General features: G+C 40.3%; 1 protein-coding gene across 1 annotated transcript; it reads right to left on the bottom strand.

Annotated features, from left to right (window-relative positions):
* Positions 1 to 6799: 6799 nt before the first annotated feature.
* On the bottom strand, positions 6800 to 22364 carry LOC307021293 (proton-coupled zinc antiporter SLC30A8-like). Its single transcript, XM_079653283.1, has 9 exons — positions 21774 to 22364; positions 20610 to 20776; positions 15475 to 15621; positions 13376 to 13529; positions 13050 to 13210; positions 12747 to 12859; positions 8684 to 8789; positions 8428 to 8562; positions 6800 to 7656 (listed from the first exon to the last, which is right to left on the bottom strand). Exons 1-9 carry the CDS (start codon positions 21845 to 21847, stop codon positions 7511 to 7513), a joined length of 1203 nt encoding a protein of 400 aa, XP_079509409.1. The 5' UTR covers positions 21848 to 22364; the 3' UTR covers positions 6800 to 7510.
* Positions 22365 to 22609: the final 245 nt, after the last annotated feature.

Genomic DNA, 22609 nt, shown 5'->3' with positions numbered 1-22609 from the left:
GCTGTTTCTGGTTTAGTTTACGACGGATATATTTTGTTATTGTTTTGATATTTGTAACACAAAAGCGATGGAAAAACCCCACAGCAACACAGAAAAGATGGTCTTAACATGACCCAGCGGTCTAGTAAAAAACAATAATATCAAAACAAATTATTACTACTAACTTTATTGTGAAATTAAAACAGAACGGTAAAAGAATAGTTTCCGGTCTATTCTGAGCCCGATCTCTGTAGATAAATAAAGAACTACGACAGATGTGTAATATTTACTGCAGCCAAACCATTTATTACAATGCATTCATGTGATGACTTTCAAAGAGTAAACGATAGCTCAGGATTAGTGGTAGTGCAGTGTCTTCTGCCATCCAAAAACTCAGAAAAAATATTTGTTTCTCCGAATCGAAGGGGAAAAATACAAAAGCATTGTACACAATTTAAACCAATCAATGTTGTGTAATTAACAAGGATAATTTGGTGTTTTTGAGTTCATGAGTAGTGCAGATATCACTGTAAAATCAATCGACAGTAAGGAGAATACTTACTTCCGGGTGTAAAATTCTCCGTTATTCAATGGGAATTGACGCTCGTAATACAATAAAGGGGACATGATCGTTATCTTTTAAATAACGTTAACTAAATGGAACAATCTATTTGACACAGCTGAAGCTCTGGCCTTCCTTAAAAACTAACTAATTTAATAAAAAATCACAGTTGTATTACACACTGTTTTTTGAGAACAAAAATTCGTAACTAATGTAATTTTTACATTCTGACGAAAAATAAAAGTTATTATGAATACAAATAAAATAAAAGAAGCCTCCCGCGAGTTACTACAAGCAGCAGATTTTAAAAACGTTTTATAGAATAAAAGCTCACTGCGGGACGTTGTAGAAATGCGTGTGTGCACCACTACAAAAGAGCCTCATTCACTTTACATTGCGGTTTTTTGCGTGGTGCTGACACCTAAATGTAGCAGAATGCGTGACTCCATCACGCAATGCGGTGTTAAGGAGTCGTGGTGGAATCACGCATTCTGGTGAGATCAGGTTGGTTTGGTCATGACTCTCCACAGCACATTTCATGACATAGACAGTTAGTTGTTCTATTTAAAGTAATAGCCAGCTATCCTTCTCCCCTGCCTGCTTGTGACAACACCACGTTTTAGCACTGAGGTGTAAACACTCAATGCTCTATACAACGCACACAATATGTCTCATACATGTGCAAGAAGAGGGTGTTATGAACCGAGACACAGGACACAGGACCCAAAAGCAGGACTCGAAGACAGTTGTCCAAAAATAGAATGTTGTTTAATAACAAAAACTAAATCGTACTTTCGAAAAATAGAAAGTAGTTAAATAACAAAAAACTAAGTTGTACATCAAAACAAAACTCACTTGGCAAAAGATCTAAATCTCAAAGTACAGTGTCAGGAGTCAAAAGGCCCAGGTTCTCACGACATGAAACATAACGAACTGAGAAGGGAACAAATAAACACAAGGGCTATTTATAGGTGAGCAAGGATGGGCACAGGTGAAAACTATCAGGGCAGGGCCAAGCAATCTCAAGGGCGGGAAACACACAAAGGCAGGAAATGTGGGATCTGGAATGAGAGGGAAGGATTACTTTCAAAATAAAAACAGGAAGTGACAAGATCAAAACACAAGACTAGAGTAAAAAACATAACTTAACCTAACATAACTGTCGAGTCACAACATTACCCCCCCTAGGGACGTCTCCTGAAGGCCCAGGCAGATTAGGATGTTGCCTGTAGAAGTCCCTGATCAACTCCTGGTCCACAATGTAGCGTGAAGGGATCCACATCCTATCCTCTGCACCATAGCCTTTCAAGTCAACAAGAAACTGCCTGCCACGTTCCCTTCTCCGGACTGCCAGCAGTTTCTTGATCGTATAAACAAGGCCACCATCAACAACTCTGGGGGGTGGCGGGGCGGTGGCGGAGGTTTAGCTGTGGGCACCAAACTGCTTTCCTTGACAGGCTTGATTTTCCCAACGTGGAATGTAGGGTGGACCCGCAGGGACCTGTGGAGTCGCAAGCGCACCGACACAGGGTTCACAATCTTTGATATTGGAAAGGGACCAACAAACCTGGGGGCTAATTTCCTTGAAGCGACATGGAGGGGTAGATCTTTCGTAGACAACCAAACCTTCTGGCCAGGCATGTACACTGGAGCCGGACGGCGGTGTCGGTCAGCCACCCTTTTCATTGAAGAAGAGCTCCTTAGAAGGGTTTGACGGGCAGCTGCCCAGATACGGTGGCAGCGTCTGACCAGGGCATGTGCAAAGGAGTCAGACCTGTGGCAGAGGTAGGAAGAGAATTGTGGGCGTATTCCACCCAGGTTAAATGCTTGCTCCACGATGAGGGATTCTGAGCCACCAAGCACCTCAGACATGTCTCCAACACCTGATTTAATCTCTCCGTTTGTCCGTTGGACTGGGGGTGATACCCAGAGGAGAGGCTTGCGGTGGCTCGAATTAGGCTACAGAACTCTTTCCAGAACTTGGAAACAAACTGTGGGCCCCGATCTGACACAATATCCCTAGGAAATCCATGTATGCAGAACACATTGATCATCATAATTTCTGCCGTTTTCTTGGACGATGGTAGCTTGGTCAATGGAATGAAATGAGTCATTTTAGAAAAACGATCTACCACTGTCAGCACAGTGGTATTACCTTGAGACACCGGGAGTCCAGTGACAAAGTCCATGGATATGTCAGACCAGGGCCATTGAGGAATGGGCAGCGGCTGCAGCAACCCAGCCTGAGACCTGGAAGAAGTTTTGCTGCGAGCACAAACAGGACAGGCATTCACATATTCAACAACATCTTTAGCCATGGACGGCCACCAGAAACGCTGCTTAAGTGCGAACATGGTTCCTCCAACCCCAGGATGACAAGTGAGCAAGGACGTGTGAGCCCAGTGAATGATCTTGGAGCGCAAGGGCACTGTAACAAACAGCCTATTAGGCGGACACTCACTAGGTGCTGGGCTCAACATTTGCTTGCTGCACCTCTTTTTCTATCTGCCAAGTTACCGCTCCTACCACACGGTTCAGTGGTAGGATGGGTTCTGGTTCCTTGGCGGCAGGCTCAGGGTCAAACAGACGGGACAAGGCATCTGGCTTGTGTAGTGGCAATTTCTTATGTTACCTTATATGGTAAAACCAAATGCTTCTGAAAGCATTGTCTAACACTACTGTACCATTTCTTAATATTTGCTGTTTCATCTGTTGTCTCTAATGAGGATTATTATTCTCAAGCGCTTCAAGGCCACAGAGCTGATTTGGCAGACTATGTTGAAACTACTCTTCTTCACACAAAGTTTGAACTTCCATATTCTGATAACCATTATACTTTCTACAGCTCAAGGACACAGGTGTCTAATAACAATATGAGACATCCGTGTGAAAGCAGATTTCTGAGGCGTTCCGCCTAGCTACACAAAAACTCTGTCTGCCCGCCCTATCTTGTATATAAGCTTTGCTATTCTGTGACTATAGAGCTCCTGCGGATGATGTCACATATGCTGGTCACGTGACGAGAAACGAAGGGGGCAGCCATTTTGGCAGTAATCGCGTCAGTAAATTCATTGGCAGGCACTGGCAGACTGTCGAGGATGGTGGATAACTGCTGTGCACCAGGTTGCACAAATAGGCGTGGGAAGAAGAAAGGTGTATCTTATTATCGCATTCCAAAAGACGCGGAGAGGAGGGAAAAGTGGATCGCAGCGATTAAAAGAGCCAGGAGCCGTCTGAACAAGACTGAAAGATGGGACCCCCCGGCCGTTTGCTTTCGCTTATGCAGTGATCACTTCATATCAGGTGGGTGAAGGAATACAGTACAATGCTACAAAAAGTTTTCAAAAAGCAAAAATACAAACTAGTTTCAGACGCACTGCAGTAGCTATCCAAGCTAATAAACAAACATGCTAACGTGACACTGCCGTAGCTAGACAAGCTAATAAACAAACAATGCTAACGTGACACTGCCTATCAAACTGGAATAATTTAATACTTACCCTTGCAGTGATGATGCCGAAGTTTTTGGATGTAAGACTCCACAGTTGAATGTTGTTTACGAAGCCGGACTGACACCATTTGTAAGCCTCCAAGCTTTTGTAAGCTCTGAGGGAGTCTCCTGAGTACACTGATGGAAAGCTTACAAGATAGCTGTGGATGTCCGCGTAGCGCAAGTCGGGTACATCGTCTTCAGAGCAGGAGGTTATGCTCTTGAAAAGCACACCGGGTGCATTATATGGGTCGCTTATATTTAATCTTTCTAATTTTGTACTATAAAGCCGAATTTCACTTGAATTAAAATGAGATGTATACTCGCACGGTAGGAAAACGCTGGCGCCGGTCGTCATGTTTACTGCCAAAATGGTGGCTGATAACCAAAAGTCACGTGACCGCAGGAGCTCTATTGCGCACACTCCTGCAGACTACCCTGTACTCTGTGAGACTTGTGCCTTCGAGGTGCCTCGAATAAAGATCCAGAAAGACAACTCTGTTTGTTTCACCAGTTTATTGATTGATCATTCTAATTGTATATCTCCACAGTACTGACTAGGTCTAAGATTTCCATAACAGTTTGGCGTTGTCGGCAGGATCTGAGTCCGGCGCACTTCCTGGGGGCTTGGTTTGTGGTGTGTATCGTTCGGCCTACGTCTGTTTCCGGTGACTTTATTTACGGCGAAAAAGCATGCTAAAAAGCCCAAGATTATAGAATTAAACGAATAAATAAAAACAAGGATAATTGTGTGTTATTGTTGAGTAAATAACAGTGTGTTATTTAGAAAAGAATAAACAATTAGAAGGAAAAAAAGATTTTCAAAAATACAGATTTCAGTATTTTGAGGCTCTATGCCCCATTTCTTTTCCTCACAGACGGTAAAAAAATTCCGACATTATACGATTTAAAATAAAATAAATAAATAAAAAGATAAAACACTGGCATGTAATTTACGTTAGAATAAATAAAATGGTTTTGAATAATAGATGAGTCAAATCTACGTCACTTTACAGCCCCGCCCACTTTTGGGGAAACGGACGCTGTCATTTGAACGGCGTTCAAGCCTGAAGCCACAGAGATCTTCTGTTGCTGTCCTTTCTAGGAAGTACAGAAACACGTAACTCTGGATTTGTCTTAATGTTTGAGGTGCAACAAACGACACAGCAGCTTTTTGGCATGTTAAAACTATTATGTTCTGCCTCGCTCATGAGAGTAACAACTGGCGAAAGTACCTCGCCTACTGATTTCAAATGTGTGCTCTAAAATGATATAAATTACTATTATCATTATTATAAGCAAGACAATAAATGGCAAAGATATATAGAAAATATACTTATTTGAGATACGTTCATAACGAACGTAACGTGGGAGAAAAAACGTTTCTAGCTAAACGTAATTGAGAATGCAGTTTAGTTCTGTGGGAACGTCATTTTTAGGAGACAGGGTTGGGGAGACTAACATTCACAAACACACATCAATTCATTCCGCTCATTCAACCAAGAAATTCACTCCGCATTCAACAAAGGAATTCGAGAGATATTTACCAAGTTTGAGAGAACCTTACCGAGAGCAAGAACCCAGCTCTCCAGGGAAAGAGCTTTACCGGGAGAGAGTATACCAAGTATTCAAGCTAATATGGAGATCTCAACAATGGACAGCTCCTTCTGCTTACATGTCCAAGTGTCCTTGAGCAAGACACTTCCCAAATTGAGAGCACCTTTCATGGTAGCTTGCTTGAATGTGAATGAGAGTGATTTACCTTTGACTTAAATCTATTTAATATCTGTGTAAAAAGCCTACACATTCGCTCTGTACTTATTCTCAATACGTATTTCAAGTATTTGAATGAAGCACTTTCTTATACCAAAACAACACATCAATATAAAGTACAGTATGTAAACAAAAATAAATGTTCTTATACAAGATATACAAGAGTTAACATTGTGTGTTATGAGGATTAACACCAACTCAAATGTGTTAAATGAAAGAATACCCTAATGTGGATAGAATGAATACAAATAAATAAAAGCAGGTATGCAATTTGTAAACTGTAAAAAAATAATTATAAAAGTCTTACATTCAGGATTGAAGAAAAATTACAAAAGTAAGTTAAGAAAGTAAAAGTATGGCTTGGGGACAATAGGCCATTTAGGCATTTAAATGTCTGAATCTTATTTATGAAACATTAACCAAAGCTGGCAATGAAGTTATTGCATCTTTAAAATACTGCCAGATATGGGTTTATACACTTATATAAATTGATAATTTGATTTATCCGTAAAACTTTATTCTGAAAAGCAGCTCCCGCTCTCAAAAAAATAAGTACAAAATTATATTTAAGTGGCAAAGTGGTTGCGTAGAATTATAAAGCAACATAAAAAAGGAAAATGTTAGGTGTACCTCAATATTGTACAAAGCATTGCTCAAGTCAATAACCTGTATAATTATCTACCACTTCTTAATGGCAGATATTTTCAAAATAAAATACCTAAACAAGGTGTAAACACTTGAGTGTCAGAAACATGTGAAAGGACCCTTGTACACCAAAATGGCCGACTTTGTACAGCATAGAATTTGGTTTTAGGGTCAAAGAGGTGTGGGACTATAAACAGGGAACAACCCCAAGACCTTGGGACAATGCATCCGTGTGCTAGCTTGTTGCCCAGCAACAGAGGAGTTGGTGTTTGCAGTGATACAGTGCTTCATCGTGAAGGATTTCATGACTTTGTAAATCAGACTACAAAAGCAAAATTCACAATACAACATATTTTAAAAAGAAATACATTTTATTTAATAATTCATTTCACCTTACAACTGAACAAAGGCAGTGGAAACACCTTTTTTTAAATACACTTGATTCTCCCCGCATACAGTACTTCTGAGATTGCTGGTGTGAAAGTCAATGCATAGAAATATGTATTGATCTATATTTATATACCCGACTGTGTGCAATGTTTTATATTGATAAAGTAGGTTAATGCTCATATAAAGGGTATTTTTGCCTCAGTCTGATTGCTTCACAAGGTAAACAAACTATTTAAAATGTGCGTTCAAGACAATAAGTAGAAGTGTAAATGAATAGTTTCTCAATCATAAAAGCAGTTATTGATTCTTAAAGGATAAACAGATTTATATCAACATGAATACACCTAAAGGCAAAGATAACACAGGGATATAAAGAAAAGTTGAAACATCATACCATGTACCATGCACCATGCACCATGTGAAAAGGGAATGTCCCTGCTAAAATAATTTAAATCATGAGCAGGGTTGCTTTTCCTTCAGGCACATGCTATAAAAACAGTTATTTGGGAATATAATCACAAAGGCACTAAAGACACAGTCATATGACTTTGGCAATATTGTCACAGTAAAATACCTCAGGGTCCAAGGAGAAGTGCAGAACTGAAGGTTCTTTACCATAACAGCATTTGCTTTATTCTGCTGGGGTCAGATAAAATAATGATGGCAGGTAGCTACTTCTTGGGCTCCACACACAGATTACAGTCTGGCTTCAGGTCCGCCTGCCTCTCCATTTGAATTGTAACGGAGTGAAAGTTGTAGTTGGAGTAACATGCCTGTGTCATTTCTCTCAGGACAGTCTGAGCATTCATGGTCTCATCTGTGGAGAGGGAGTCAAAAGAAATGTCAGTGAACATGTTAGTCACCTTGTTTGTAAATGTAGAAAATGTGTGTGCCTACAACGGTTTCAGCAAGGGCAAAGAAGAACGAGAAAAAAGCTATGTTTGCAGCCCTTGTCATGTTCTTTTTATAGAATAAATAGAAAGAGTCTTTGTGCTCATTACCACTAGTGATAAGTAACTTTACGCAAGTATTTCCTTTTCCTGCTGCTCTCTACTTTCGCTCCGCTTTATTTCAAAAAGGTCATTTCTAGTAATTTTTCTAATTAAGGTTTCAAATGTACTTTTAAAAGCAAATGATCATCTTTAAAACAATTCAACCACTCAAATGTCAGTTTACTTCCATGTTTGTCCAAAATGTCATCACTTCTTCATCAATTTGACAATGTGTGAAATTTACATAATTAGCATTTTAGTTGAGTCATGGACAAAAACGTGTTACCAAATGTAAAGATATTCCCTCACGCATTCCTGAGATATCACAGCTATCATCGGCATGGAGTCATTATTTGTATATTCATGGCATTACAATATGTATAAGCAAAACCTAATACCCTTTGTATTTTAGCCCGGAGACGGTTTCAAAGAACTCCTTGCAAATTCATATGAACAAAATGTGCTAGTTAGTTGATTCGCCCACTGACGGTGTTCAGATTTCTTTTGGTTGTGGCACCAATTGAAAAGTAATATCAAGTTCAATGGTGCAGACAGTTGTTCATAGGTTTGCATTTAGCCTGGCATTGTTTTCTCACCTATGGCCACGTGAGCACTCAGTAAGGCCTGGTTCATGGTGAGGGCCCAGATGTGTAGGTTGTGGACCGCAGTCACTCCCTTCACTGCGAGCAGATCCTCCCGCACCTCACCGTACTTCACACCTCCGGGAGTGCCTGGGACATGAAAAAAGAGAACATTTAAGAATTTGAGAAATGATGAGGAAGCACAAAGAGTGAGAGAGTGCTAACAAACTATGTTGACAATGTTCTTAGTGCCGGGGACTGAGAGCCTCACCTTCCATCAGGACGAGAAGAATATCCTTCAAGATGGTGAATGTTGTGCACAAGACAAATATGGAGAACAGGAAGGTGCAGATGGGGTCAGCTATCTTATATTCGGGCTGAAAGAAACAACACAGAATAATTTATATTGGATTGCTGGCCAAAGCATCAAAGGATAAGTATGCTTAAGTATTTATTTCAGAAGAATACTTAAAAGGACACAGGCTGTTGACAACTAATAAAGTATTTCTTATGCAAGAGAAGCTCATAGTTTTAGCCTGGGGAGAGAAAAATCTTCAGCTTGTGGACAGAAAACACGTCTTACAATTTTCCTGCACACAGTGTCTTGTGTTGTTCGACATTTCTCAAGAGTTACAGCGGGGTTTTCTGAAGATAAACTCATGCATGAGTGAATAAATGGGAGCTTCGGTACTGTGTGCTTTATTTTTTTATTAGTGCGAATGCTGTTTACAGCATTCCACTATAGTTCTTCAAATCTTTATTCTTCCCCTTATTTCAGCCAATACTTTGGCACTCCATAACTTCAGCTTATTTTCAGCTACAGAAACCATTCAAATATTAAACTATTCAGGCTGTTCAGGAATCGATGGGAAAGCTTCAACTTTTTCAAAATATTTCATACTTTTTGAAATATTCAGCTTTTTAAACTCTTTTTTTTAAACATGGAAGTCAATGGGAAATGCCTTCAAATCCACTTTTCCTACAGTTTGCGCCAAATGCTTCTCCTTCCACATAATTTCAGCCAGACACTTCATTCCAACTTTCAAATGATCACAATATCTTCAGCTATTCAATTCCTATTCAGATCTTTTGATATCTTTTAAACTTTTTGAGATATTGAATTTAGTTTTGAGCTTGGTAGAGAGGCCTTTTTCAGATTTTAACATTAGAGTGGATGGAGCAGCTCGTTAACTCTAGAGCAGGGGTTTTCAAAGTGTGGGTAGGTGAGCCTCCCCTCAGAGAACATAAGAACAGCCGCGCCCCCCCTCCCAATTATTATTGCTGTTATTATTATTATTATTATTGTTGTTGTTGCTATAATGCAGGGGTATTCAATTGCATTTCAAAGAGGTCCAGTAAGAGAAAATGTAATTAAATGCTCTGTTTTCGCTGTCTACCTTCCGCCATTTGAAATTACTCCGACTGTTTCTCTCCTCTTGTCTCGTCTCTGTGTGTGTGTGTTTGAATCTATCGTGCTGACTGCACCGATTCGATTGGCTGAGTAGCGTCACCTCCTTAAAACATTAAACAATAACTTTTTAAAACCTTTTTATTTTTATGTTTTAAACATATTGTATAAAATTCCCCCAATACTTGGACTATTCCTTGCACCCCTCTAGAATAAGCCCGAATGGTCTCAACCATATTGCATCAGTAACGTGCACTTGTTATTATAACAAGATCGAATTGAGTGTTGTTCAGTTTGTGTGTTGTGTAACATGCCTGTCCGTGCATGAAAATATACCACACACCCAATTACAATAGCATGTTCAATTCACTACCCTGGAAGTTAATACAGTTGTTAAAGTTGGAACAGCCTGTGGACAGCCGTTCTTCCTTGCATGTCAGTCGCCGACACCTTCTTACAGAGGACAGGCACATCTAGCTGCAGCACGACCCGTATATTTCCGCACGCCGTGTTCTCAAGACATATTTTTTTTAACATTTTCAACATGGTGGATAAATCCTTATATGCTCCCGGCAACACACTGAACGTCAACTTTGCCTCCTTATTACACTCACCCCTACTTTAGTGGGAACAATGAGACTGCGTCTTTGATGCACACAGGAATAAACGCAGATCATACTCTGGCTGCAGCCTTTACCGGTTCTTGCTTTTGATCAAAGTCAATGCGGAAAACCTGCACTCACACAGGTAGGTGGAGGTGAAGGGAATGAGCACTTTTACAGCCTTTTTGGTGAGGTGGGGGAACTCGGTCTCCACAGACAGCCACAAGTGGGCAATTGTCACTTTACTCGTCTTTTTCTCGTTCTTTTGTGTCTCACGCTGCGCCTCCCCTGAAGCTCTCTGGCCCCCCCCAGGGGAGGCGCGCCTCACACTTTGAAAACCGCTGCTCTAGAGTGCTTTGATCTCAAAACAGAGTGCAGCAGTGCTTGAAATTCTCCCCCAAAAATGTTTTAAAAACTTGCCATAATTCCCAAACCCTACACTCCTCAGACATATTTTTTCCTGAAAAACGTAGGAAAACCTCTCCAAGGTTGGAAAATAAAAAAAAATTCAGATAAAATATTAAACAAAATGCCTCTTGAGGGCACGAAGAGAGAAAAAGTCCAGCTAGCTCCCAATTGATTCCCATGTGAAATTGTTCCGGATCTTTCTTCAGAGCAGGGAGAAGTACACTTTAGATCAGGGGTCGGCAACCCCTGGCACGCGTGCCAGCATTGGCACGCGGCACCGTAACCAGTGGCACACTAGGAATAAGTGGAATAAGTATGCAAAATATTGAAATTGTATTTTCCGATCCTGAACGAGACCGCAGCCAGAGCGCATCTCCCCGTTACCTGCAGAAGGAAGCCATTCATGCAACGCAGCCCCGCTCTCTTTATCTCCAGGTGACTTTCTCCCGCTTTCCTCCGTGGTGCAGTGCTGATCGTTTCACCACAGAGGAATAAAGCACTTCACAAATTGCAGTACCCATAAGGAGCTGTACAAATGCCGCAGTTTTTGCGTAGCTGTGTATTTAGTTGAAAGCCCAGTGGCGATCTGCTCATCTGTTATCGAAATAATACGCTACAAAGGGGCGGACTGGCCATCTGTGTGTTGAACTTTCCTGTCGGCTCCCAGACCGTAGTCGAGGAGGGCAGAAGCAACAAGCTTCAGGTTCAATAACCAACTTTAACTTAAATGACTGGAGAGAGGCGAGCTCTTCTTGGGAGGCCGTTGCATTTATTTAGCTGTTCTTCTGTTTCACAAAATACATCACAGACCTCTGTTTTTCCGCTTCCTCGTTTCACTTCCATGAGCCTAATATCCTAACATGTGTGCTCTGGAGAATCACAGAACGGACGATCGTCCTTATTATTATGCCGTTTAAACCAATTATTTAAATGTGTTTGTTAAATTCGGCATCATGTAAGTTGCGCTGACAGGTCCACACACTGCTTCCCCGCAGCGAGGCTCCCCCGCCCTCCTGCTGATAGTTCACGAGCGTCCAGCACCTCAAACCCCCCCCCCCCCTTGATAATTCTCGATCGTTGACAAAAAAAAAAGGTTGCCGACCCCTGCTTTAGATAAACTGCTCCCATCTCCACATTTTACACACAAAACCCCCCAAAAATACATATTTCAGTTCATTGAGGTTCCCTGATGCTCACGGTCTGGTCAAGAGCCATAGTTTTTGAACAGTTGGCAAAATTGTCAGATATAATCTCCAATGCATTCTTACGGGACTGCAGTTGGTTGTCATGGTGTTGCTGGGCAGATTGGAGCCACACACCCCCCCCCCCCCCACACACACAAAAGTCAAAATATATAGTCAAATAGTCAAAATATTCTGCTGCTTTCCCAAGCTTTTTTAATTTCTTTTCTCATCTTAATACAAATTAATTCACTACTACTTACATCTGATATTTAACTCCTTCAGCCTATTTTCAGCTGCAGAAACCATTCAACTATTACATTATTCAGCTATTTCAGGACATCAAGGCTATACATGTTGTTGTTTATACCTTTTTTTAAACCTTCTCTTTTAAATATTAAGCTTTTTCTGCATTTTTGTAGCTAAAAGCAGCTACCATTCAGCTAATAACATATTCAGCTTTTTCTGCATTTTCAGCTAAATTCAGCCATAAATGTTCACAGTTTACAGCATTCACACGCATTTTCTGCAGGAAATGCATTTTCTAGTTAGATTTGATTTGGGGAGTTTTATCCTCATTATTATTTTTTAGAGATGCTGATAGGAAATGATGGTTAAGAAAAGTGACAACCGTTTCTGCTTCTACCAGAGAGAGAATAGTTTGTCCCAAATGTTGTTGTGTATTTACAACCTTTATCTTAAAGTAGGAGAGAGAAACACAGAGAGACTCCTGACCTTAAAGAAGATAATGATGGCGCTGACGAGCACGCTGATGCTCTGGAGCAGATCTCCTAACACGTGGACAAAGGCCGCTCGCACGCTGGCGTTGTCCTGCTGAGCCCTCCGTCCTGATAGAAAGTGGTAGAGTAAGATACATGCTATTCAATTAATTATACACTGGGTTATAATTCACTACATATTCCATTATGTTATGATAGTGGACAGTAGTGCCCCCCACAGTGCTGCAATACATATGACATTGATTCAGCATATATATTTGAGAGAAAAAAAGAATGAGTTGTGTATGGGGACACTTACCATTACCGCTTGTGCTCTGCTCCAGGTCGGCATGGTTATCATTGTTGTGTGAGTGGTTTGAAACCTGATTGTCTCCCTTTCCTGTGTTGTGGCTGTGGCCGTGTGAGCTGAGACCCCCGTGGCTATGGCCGTGTCCAGACTGGTGGAGCACCAGGGCCATGCTTTCAAGGGTAGGAACAATTCAAATTATAAAACTAATGCAGAAATGCAACACTCAGAGTCCGTAAAAGTACATTAAGTATTGGTCACCTCTCTGTAATTAAATAATTAAAATTCAAAGACACACTGCATGCCGATTAAAAATGATATCGATGTGTTTTACTCACACAATATTAGCCAACACAGCACAACCGGAGGTAATGAGCATGATAGTGCCATCTATAGTGAAGTCATCGCTGATGAGGCGCTCCACAGCCAGGTAAACCAGCACCCCCGTTACCAGCCAGATGGTGAAAACTGACAGCAGAGCCCCCAGGATCTCTGCAGGAGGAACATAATACAGGACAAATACAAGAAGAACTGTGGTCAAATACTGACAGGAAGCTGCTTCCAATTGAAGGTTTTCAAAAAAGATTAATGTCAGACAATGTCCAGAATGCAGCGGCTCGCCTGGTCTTCAACCTTCCTACATTTTCCCACACCACTCCGCTCCCCCGCTCCCTTCACTGGCTTCAGCTAACTGCTAGAATCCACTTCAATACAATGGTACTTGCGTACCATGCTGCGAATGGATCTGGCCCTTCCTACATCCAGGATATGGTTAAACTGTACACCCCAGCACGTGCACTCCGCTCTGCATCAGCCAAACAGCTCGCTGCACCCTCACTGCGAGGGGGACCCAAGTTCCCATCAGCAAAAACACGTGGGTTTGCTATCCTGGCTCCAAAATGGTGGAATGAGCTCCCCATTGAAATCAGGACAGCAGAAAGCTTACACATCTTCCGGCGCAGACTGAAAACTAATCTCTTTCGACTCCACTTCGAGCGATAGAATTACTAACAAAGAACTGCTAACAGAGCACTTATATACTAATAAAAGGACTGGCTTATCTAAAGCCAGTTGAGTAGCACTTGAAATGTTTTAGCTCTATGAAACCTGATGTACTTATATGATTCTGTTTTCTTCAAGTTTGTATCTTCTTGGTCGAAAGCACTTATTGTAAGTCGCTTTGGATAAAAGCGTCAGCTAAATGCAATGTAACAACAAGGACAGCTGGCATGATATCATTTACAAAATATTTTGTAATGGATAGAATCGCATCTTATTTGGTTTCAGAGTTTAAATTGTAGGACATTTGGATACATTTAGAGAAAGTTAAAAAAAAGCTATAGCACCCTCAAACATCCTTTTGTGAAATGTGTTGATTTATTTAACTTTAGAGATTGTATTGCAAATTACAAACACTCTAATTGGGTTTTATAATATCAATAGTTATTACATGGCTTAGTTGAATACTCGATTCTGATTGGTCAATTCAGAACACGTGACACGTTGTTAATACCGAACAGACAAGGACTCATTGACCGTTGTTAAGGACGCTCACATCTGCAGAAAGAAGTCTGTTCGATTTAACTGTATACAGTTTGGCCGAAAAGCAAACTGCATGCAGTTTGCTTTTCTAACTGACAAGACAAGAGCGACAAGAAAACAGCGGAGAAGTAACGGGCAGAAATCCTCCTTTTTACGCAACGGTCCAGACATAGACATCAAACGGCGACACATATTCAGTTGCCAGTTACTTTCGCATTAGGGCAGGGATATCTAGATACTTTCCAAGGTTTGACATAATGAATTGTGCTACTTTTAAAGCAAGCAGCGATGTTTTCAAATCTGTAATAAAAAGCTCCTCAAAAACGCTATCGAAGCAGTTCCTGCCGTTGCTACGTTAGTTCAAACAGTAACAACGGAATATTTTTCTTAGCGGATGCATGTCAATTTAAATCAATACATACAACTATTTTTTAAATCAATAAAATCATTTTCTAAATCCATAAAAGCATTTCAATTAATATTAGGAGTCATAACGTTACTTTGTTGAGAATGTGGCCATATAATGACCGCGTCGCAGCACATTATCCCTTACTTATATCACTTAAATTCAGAAAGGATAAAAGAAGAAAAATCTGACCTTTTTTTTCGAAGTATTTTTGATAAATTAACACAACGTAAGGAAAAAGCATTAATAGAACAAATAAATATTGGGGCCGCCCATTACAACAATCAATTGAATTAGCACTGAAGGTCTTAAGTCTCCAATAGTTTTAGAATATTTGTTACTATGTACCAAAATAAATAAGCCTCCATTTGACTTTTCTGTAACTAATATAATGCTGTAATATAATGCTTTCCCACTCTTTTTGTCTGAAAATATGAACAAAAATAAAGTTGAAAATAAAATTATGCTAGATAAATGTCAGTACTGCACCTGCACGATGCCAGCCGTAGCTGAGCTTGTGTGTGGCGGGTCTGGAGGACAGCCAGAGGGACAACAGGCTGATGAGGAAGCTGATTAAATCGGCAAGGAGGTGGGCCGCATCTGTCAACACAGCAAGACTGCCCGCAAAATACCCCCCTGCAGAAAGAGAGAAAAAACATCAACACCAATATCATACCGCTATAATGCTGGAGTGCTAGATTGATACTTATGTGGGAAGTAATTAAGAAATAAAAATGTACATTAAAAACATTAAAAACGTATTCAGGCGAAGATAAAAAAGATGCACATGAAAAAGTTGAGGAAGTGAAAGGAGACAAACACAGGAAATACTAAAGAAGTCGTTTCATTCCACAGTATGACCACAAGAGTGTTTTAAACCAGGTAGGCCTGTTTTTATTGATAAGCATACAAATAATGCGTATTGAACTGGTTTCATTAATTAGTGAGTTTATTTAAGGTAATTATAGAAGCCCTATTTTATCAGTATGTCTGCAAAGCAGTTACAATGGTCAAACTACATTGAATTGTCCTCATTTTTTCTTTAATGGTTACTAACATTAGCTTTTTTATTGAGATATGGACCGCAAAACAAAAAATGTCCCTGGTTTTCATTTTAAAAATCAAGTCACTAAATGCAAGTAGTTGCCTTAGCTTATTTTGTTATGAGATGATGATGTGAATTACTGTTCAAATTAGTTAATGTAATAATCGTTTTGGTCTTTTTTCGGGAAGGCCCTTTTTCCAGTATAGAGCAATAGCCCCTCCAAATGTCTGTGGACGTCCCTGAGGAGAAGTATGTGATTTAGTGAATAAATGACAGGATCAAATTCAATCCAAAAATGTATTACCATGTCTACAAAGTTGATAGGGGTTTTGCTAAGTGCAGCTCTTTAAAAACTCCCAAAAAACAAATGTTGTAAGTGAACAAATAAGTACTTAAGTGCTTTGTGGTCCTGTTCAGTTAGCGTTTGTGCGTCAGAATAATAATTCAACAGCAAACAAATAATGTGATTTTCCTGATGAGAGATAACCTTTACCTAAACTCTTAAAACCTATTTGTGAAAGGAGGTATTTGAAGAGGGAGCTAGCAGGTAAACTAAGAAAGATATCCGCCTTATGTTACTGTTGGTGAGTAAACGTCTTCGCTAAGACAGCTAAGCATCAGGTGCTCTAGTTTGAAAAAGCATCATACAGTGTGGCAAAAAAATATTTAGTCAGCCACCAATTGTGCAAGTTCTCCCACTTAAAAAGATGAGAGGCCTGTAATTTCTATCCTAGGTATACCTCAACTATGAGAGACAAAATGAGAAGAAAAAAATCCAGAAAATCACATTGTCTGATTTTTAAAGAATTTATTTGCAAATTATGGTGGAAAATAAGTATTTGGTCACCGACAAACAAACAAGATTTCTGGCTCTCACAGACCTGTAACTTCTTCTTTAAGAGCCTCCTCTGTCCTCCACTCGTTAACTGTATTAATGGCACCTGTTTGAACTCGTTATCAGTATAAAAGACACCTGTCCACAACCTCAAACAGTCACACTCCAAACTCCACTATGGCCAAGACCAAAGAGCTGTCAAAAGACACCAGAAACAAAATTGTAGACCTGCACCAGGCTGGGAAGATTGAATCTGCAATAGGTAAGCAGCTAGGTGTGAATAAATCAACTGTGGGAGCAATTATTAGAAAATGGAAGACATACAAGACCACTGATAATCTCCCTCGATCTGGGGCTCCACACAAGATCTCACCCCGTGGGGTCAAAATGATCACAAGAACGGTGAGCAAAAATCACAGAACCACACGGGGGGACCTAGTCAATGAACTGCAGAGAGCTGGGACCAAAGTAACAAAGGCTACCATCAGTAACACACTACGCCGCCAGGGATTCAAATCCTGCAGTGCCAGTGTCCCCCTGCTTAAGCCAGTAAATGTCCAGGCCCGTCTGAAGTTTGCTAGAGAGCATTTAGATGATCCAGAAGAGGATTGGGAGAATGTCATATGGTCAGATGAAACCAAAATATAACTTTTTGGTAAAAACTCAACTAGACGTGTTTGTAGGAGAAAGAAGGCTGAGTTGCATCCAAAGAACACCATACCTACTGTGAAACATGGGGGTGGAAACATCATGCTTTGGGGCTGATTTTCTGCAAAGGGACCAGGACGACTGATCCGTGTAAAGGAAAGAATGAATGGGGCCATGTATCGTGAGATTTTGAGTGACAACCTCCTTCCACCAGCAAGGGCATTGAAGATGAAACATGGCTGGGTCTTTCAGCATGACAATGATCCCAAACACACCGCCCGGGCAACAAAGGAGTGGCTTCGTAAGAAGCATTTCAAGGTCCTGGAGTGGCCTAGCCAGTCTCCAGATCTCAACCCCATAGAAAATCTTTGGAGGGAGTTGAAAGTCCGTGTTGCTCAGCTACAGCCCCAAAACATCACGGCTCTAGAGCAGGAGTTCCCAAAGTGGGGGTCTCGAGACCCCGAGTGGGGGTCGCGAGATGATTACAAAATAAAAATGGAAAAATATATATATATATATTTTTTTTTAAAAGGATTAATTTTTTTTCTAATTTTTTTGTTTGAATTATTATTAATAATAACGTTTGCATAGACATTTTCAGGGGCGGACTAGCCATCTGTATAATTTCCCCGCAACGAGGCTCCCCCTTTGACAATCCACTAGCGCAGTGTTTCTCAAACTTTTTCATACCAAGGACCACTTAACCAATAAAAAAAAACTCATGGACCACCTAACTCCACAACTATCCAAAAACAATAGGCCTGCTTACCCATTACAACAGTATAACAAATTACAGCCTAATAATGACAGCTTAACCTTCTCTATATCGTCTCGTTCACACATTAAATCAACAATACAAAATACAGATTGTATAAGCATTTAGTTATAATGCAATTTAAAATCCTCTCAGGTTTTACACCTCTTATTATGAAATGTAGACTACATTTATTATATAGTATTATTTTAAACACGAGTTTATGTCCGAGCCAACAGACTCACAGATTGTTGGCTACTGAGAGATATGCAAAATACACCGCATGTAGTACGACACAAACCTCCGCTGTGGATTTTGAAAACAAAATACAATAAAACTATGGTCACCGGTCCAAGTTTAACTCTCTGAGGCCTGCATGCAGTGGCGGTTCTAGACCAAATTGACTGGGGGGGCCACTGGGGGGCACAATAAATGCAGGACGAAAAAGAGAACTAGACAGTATGAAGTAATTGCGCATAAGAAAACAATGCAATACAGTTATTGGTATTTGTTTCCGTACACTTATTTATTTCAGATATATCTTATAGTTATTACTGTTAGCTTCAGCTTAAGTTATAGTACAATTTTTGCACTAACACCATATCATATTTATATAAAAATAAAGGCAATGAACAGTTACATCTCTACTTTACATCTACAATTACACGGATACAATAGTTTCACCTTCAATTATCGTGGTAGTCTCTAGAAACGTAGGTTTCAATCAGTCTTTCTTGGATGCAACAGCCTCTGATGATCCGAGATGAAAAGTGTTTGTTTTTCGCGCGCTTCAGCCGGACAGTGAAAGTGAGTGCACCGCTCTAATGGGTCCGACTAGAATGACGAATAACGTTAGTTCCGCCTATTCCGTCATTCAATAAATCGTGTAATAAATCATACATTTTTCTTTTTTTTTCACTTTTCATTTTTAGGGGGGCCACAGGGGGGTCAGAGGTCAGTGTTAGGGGGGCACTGCCCCCCCCCCTAAAACCCCTGCCTGCATGGTCGGTCTACAAAACAAAAATAAAAAAACGTTTATGCAGCCCCAACAACAGCCTCTGATCATCAACAGACTTCATGCAATGCTTCATCAGATGCATATATTAGATAATAATCTCTATCTCACTCCTAACACATCTAAATCTACTTTCAGCATGGATAAATGTTCATAAAATACATCCATTGTTTGTTCTATATGCTTCTTGAAATCCTAAAAAACACATCGTTTTTCTAGAACAGATTACAAATCGCCTGAAAATGGGACAAACAACCCGGCGGCAGACATACGTCTCTGGGCGGGCATTTGATTTAACAGGGCGGGCGCACCCCGAAACTTACATTTCCCGGGAAATCTGAATTGTCAACGGGGGGGAGGGGCTGTTGGAAGCTCGAGATTTGTAAACGGGGGGGGGGGGGGGGGTGAGGGAGGCGCTCGTGAATTGTTTTTATGGAAACAGAGCGGTTTTAGGTTGCCATAAGGCTGTTGGCGGTCTTATTATAGGCTTCATCCATTGGTTGGTTTTGTGGCACATTTGTTACGCTGTGCCAACTTGGGCAAGCATGCAGGCAAACTTGAGGAGCGCACACAGGCTGGAGTGAGGTTGAGCGATGGAGAAAAAGGGAGAGAGAAAGATTGAGCGAGGCAGATAGCGTGTGCAGTGGTCTGCTTGCGCACAGAGCCGGAGTTTGTGAGAGAGCCGGCTTGAGAGTCAATTTCTCTTCAAAATATAATTGATTGCCAGCCTCCCTTGTCCCTGGCAAATCAGTTACGTTGGTAACGTAACTGATTTCTTCTAATTTGCCTGCATCTGGCGCTGAGTTGCCATATGCCTTTCATGAACCACTTCCACAATTGTTGCAGATAAATATAAATGATAATAGCCAAACTAACATAGCAAGAGTAAACTGACAGGCTGCTGTGCCGCATCTCACTCAAAAACCCACACGACTCAACCCAGCGAAAAACCACTCTCGCGCGCAGCCTTTCATTCAGAATTTCACAGCAAAATGATATTAAACTAGTCTTTCAACATAGTTTAAAACAAAAATAAATATTAGGACAGAGCCCTACAAATAACAACCATAAACATAATAATAAAACAATTAAAATGTTGTATTCAGCCCTGATTAAAACTGCTGGCCCAAATCCTGGATGGGCGGCACCCCATGAAAATTACAGGCCTCTCTCATCTTTTTAAGTGGGAGAACTTGCACAATTGGTGGCTGACTAAATACTTTTTTGCCCCACTGTATGTACTCTGGTATGGAAAACAAAAAACAAAATAAGAGATGAAAGGGATTAAAGATTTTTTTTAAATGGGAGAAAAACAAAAAAGACTCACCAAGGATTTCGCCGATCATGAAAATCAGGCAGATGACAGTCACCACATACAATCTCCTCCTGGCCACTTTCTTCTCTCTGTCACGGTCCTCCTGTGCTCGGCTGTTGTCATGGCAATGCTTGATGCCACCAGCTATGTCTACCTGTAATGCTTCCTGGTTGGCCTCGCTGGACACACATCAAAGTTCAGAATGAATGCAGTGAATTGACAGAAAATAACAGCATGTAGGTATCACTAATTGGCTTAGTTTAATGTTATGTGCATCCTTTTTATTGTTGATTAACTGGTCACTCATTTCATTTGAAACGGTTTAATACGTGAAGAGGTGAAATGTTATTTATTGTTTAGGAAAATAAATAAAAATAACTGGATATTTAAACAAGGTTTATTTAATACTTATTGAGCATTACTAGTGAAAAATATGTATTAATATAACAGGAAGGATGCAGTGCTTTTTCTGTAAATCCACACAAAGCCCCTATATAGGAAACATTTAAATGTGAAACCAAAAAACATTTAAGTTATGAGAAGTGGTTTTGTTTTATTCTAAGAAAAACATGAACTAGAAATGAGGAAAGTTAAGTGGCATTTCGAATGATGGAAATGGTTCTTGATCAGCTGAACCAAACTTGACAAAGGAGCAGAAACAACAGGATTTAACTGAAAAAAAAGTCATATCAAATTGGAGCTGCTTAATAGTGTTTTAAAAGTTTTGCCCACCAACCAGGATACACATAAGTAAATACCACCAGCAGTTATTAAGCCATACAGAAATAAGGTGGATAATTTATCCATTGAAATATTAGTGCTTCACAATCAGTGCACACCTCCTTGTGTTTTTAAGTGTGACGTTTCCATCATTGGTGACAAGAGAAAAGTGCAGTTTGCGCACTGCCAGTCAGAACAGCAGACCCCAGACCAGTCCCGTGTGGAAACAAACAAAGGAACGTGGGCAAAGATAGTTTCCTCTGCTATTACTGGCAGAAAAAAGTATTTTTTTTGTCTTTAAACAAAGGATTAGCAACTGTGTTTTTTTTTTACAAATAATCCGGGACAATGTGAAATAACCGCATATATCCATTAAGAAATAATTTCTCTAAAATTCGTTTAACATATAATAATGATTCCAGTTACTATCAGAGCAGCAAATAAAATAACATTTACCTTCCCAGGGAAGCGTATGAGCTCTTCACGCCGGACACCAGGACAAGTTTTTCTGGATCCTTCTTTCTGAACATTTCTTACTTCTTAAAGAATATCAGATTATTTTTTTAAAAATCCTCAAAATCGGTATAATGCCCGGATTACAAAAACGTGCCACACAAAAAAATACAAGTTAACTTTAAGGTACTTTACAAATGTTTAACTATTACTTTAAAAAAGCTATAGTTATGTTAATGCTAACTTAATTCGGGCGTTGTTGTCTCCTCTCGTAAAGCAGCCGATCATGGGCATCCTCTGGAATGAAGCAGAGTGCACACAGTTACGTGATGCCGCCTTGTGACCAATGCAGCACCGTGTGCAAATGCATGGCCGCTTGCAACGCCTGCAAAACAAGGTGATGGTCCACGGGGATTCAAAGTATGTTTTAACACTCCACAGGAAGAGGACGACACATCACCACCTTTGAGTAATTAGCAGTTCGCTCATCAACATCCTGGAGGGCACTTTGTTGTTCAGCCAGACAAAAACGGTCAGCCCCGCCCCCCTCTTTTGACCAGCTGTTGTTACCGTTTAACTGGTGACGCGGGGAACTCGTGACGTTGTATGTGGTGACTGTCATCTGCCTGATTTTCATGATCGGCGAAATCCTTGGTGAGTCTTTTTTGTTTTTTTCCCATTTAAAAAAAATCTTTAATCCCTTACATCTCTTATTTTGTTTTTTGTTTTCCATACCGGCGTACATATGATGCTTTTTCAAACTAGAACACCTAATGCTTAGCTGTCTTAGCGAAGACGTTTACTCACCAACAGTAACATAACATTTTTTGTGAGTTTTT

Source organism: Notothenia rossii (assembly GCF_949606895.1).
Source record: "Notothenia rossii genome assembly, chromosome: 10".
Classification (NCBI taxonomy): domain Eukaryota; kingdom Metazoa; phylum Chordata; class Actinopteri; order Perciformes; family Nototheniidae; genus Notothenia; species Notothenia rossii.
Note: the sequence above shows the minus strand (reverse complement) of the source record. Positions and strands in the feature narration are given on the sequence as shown.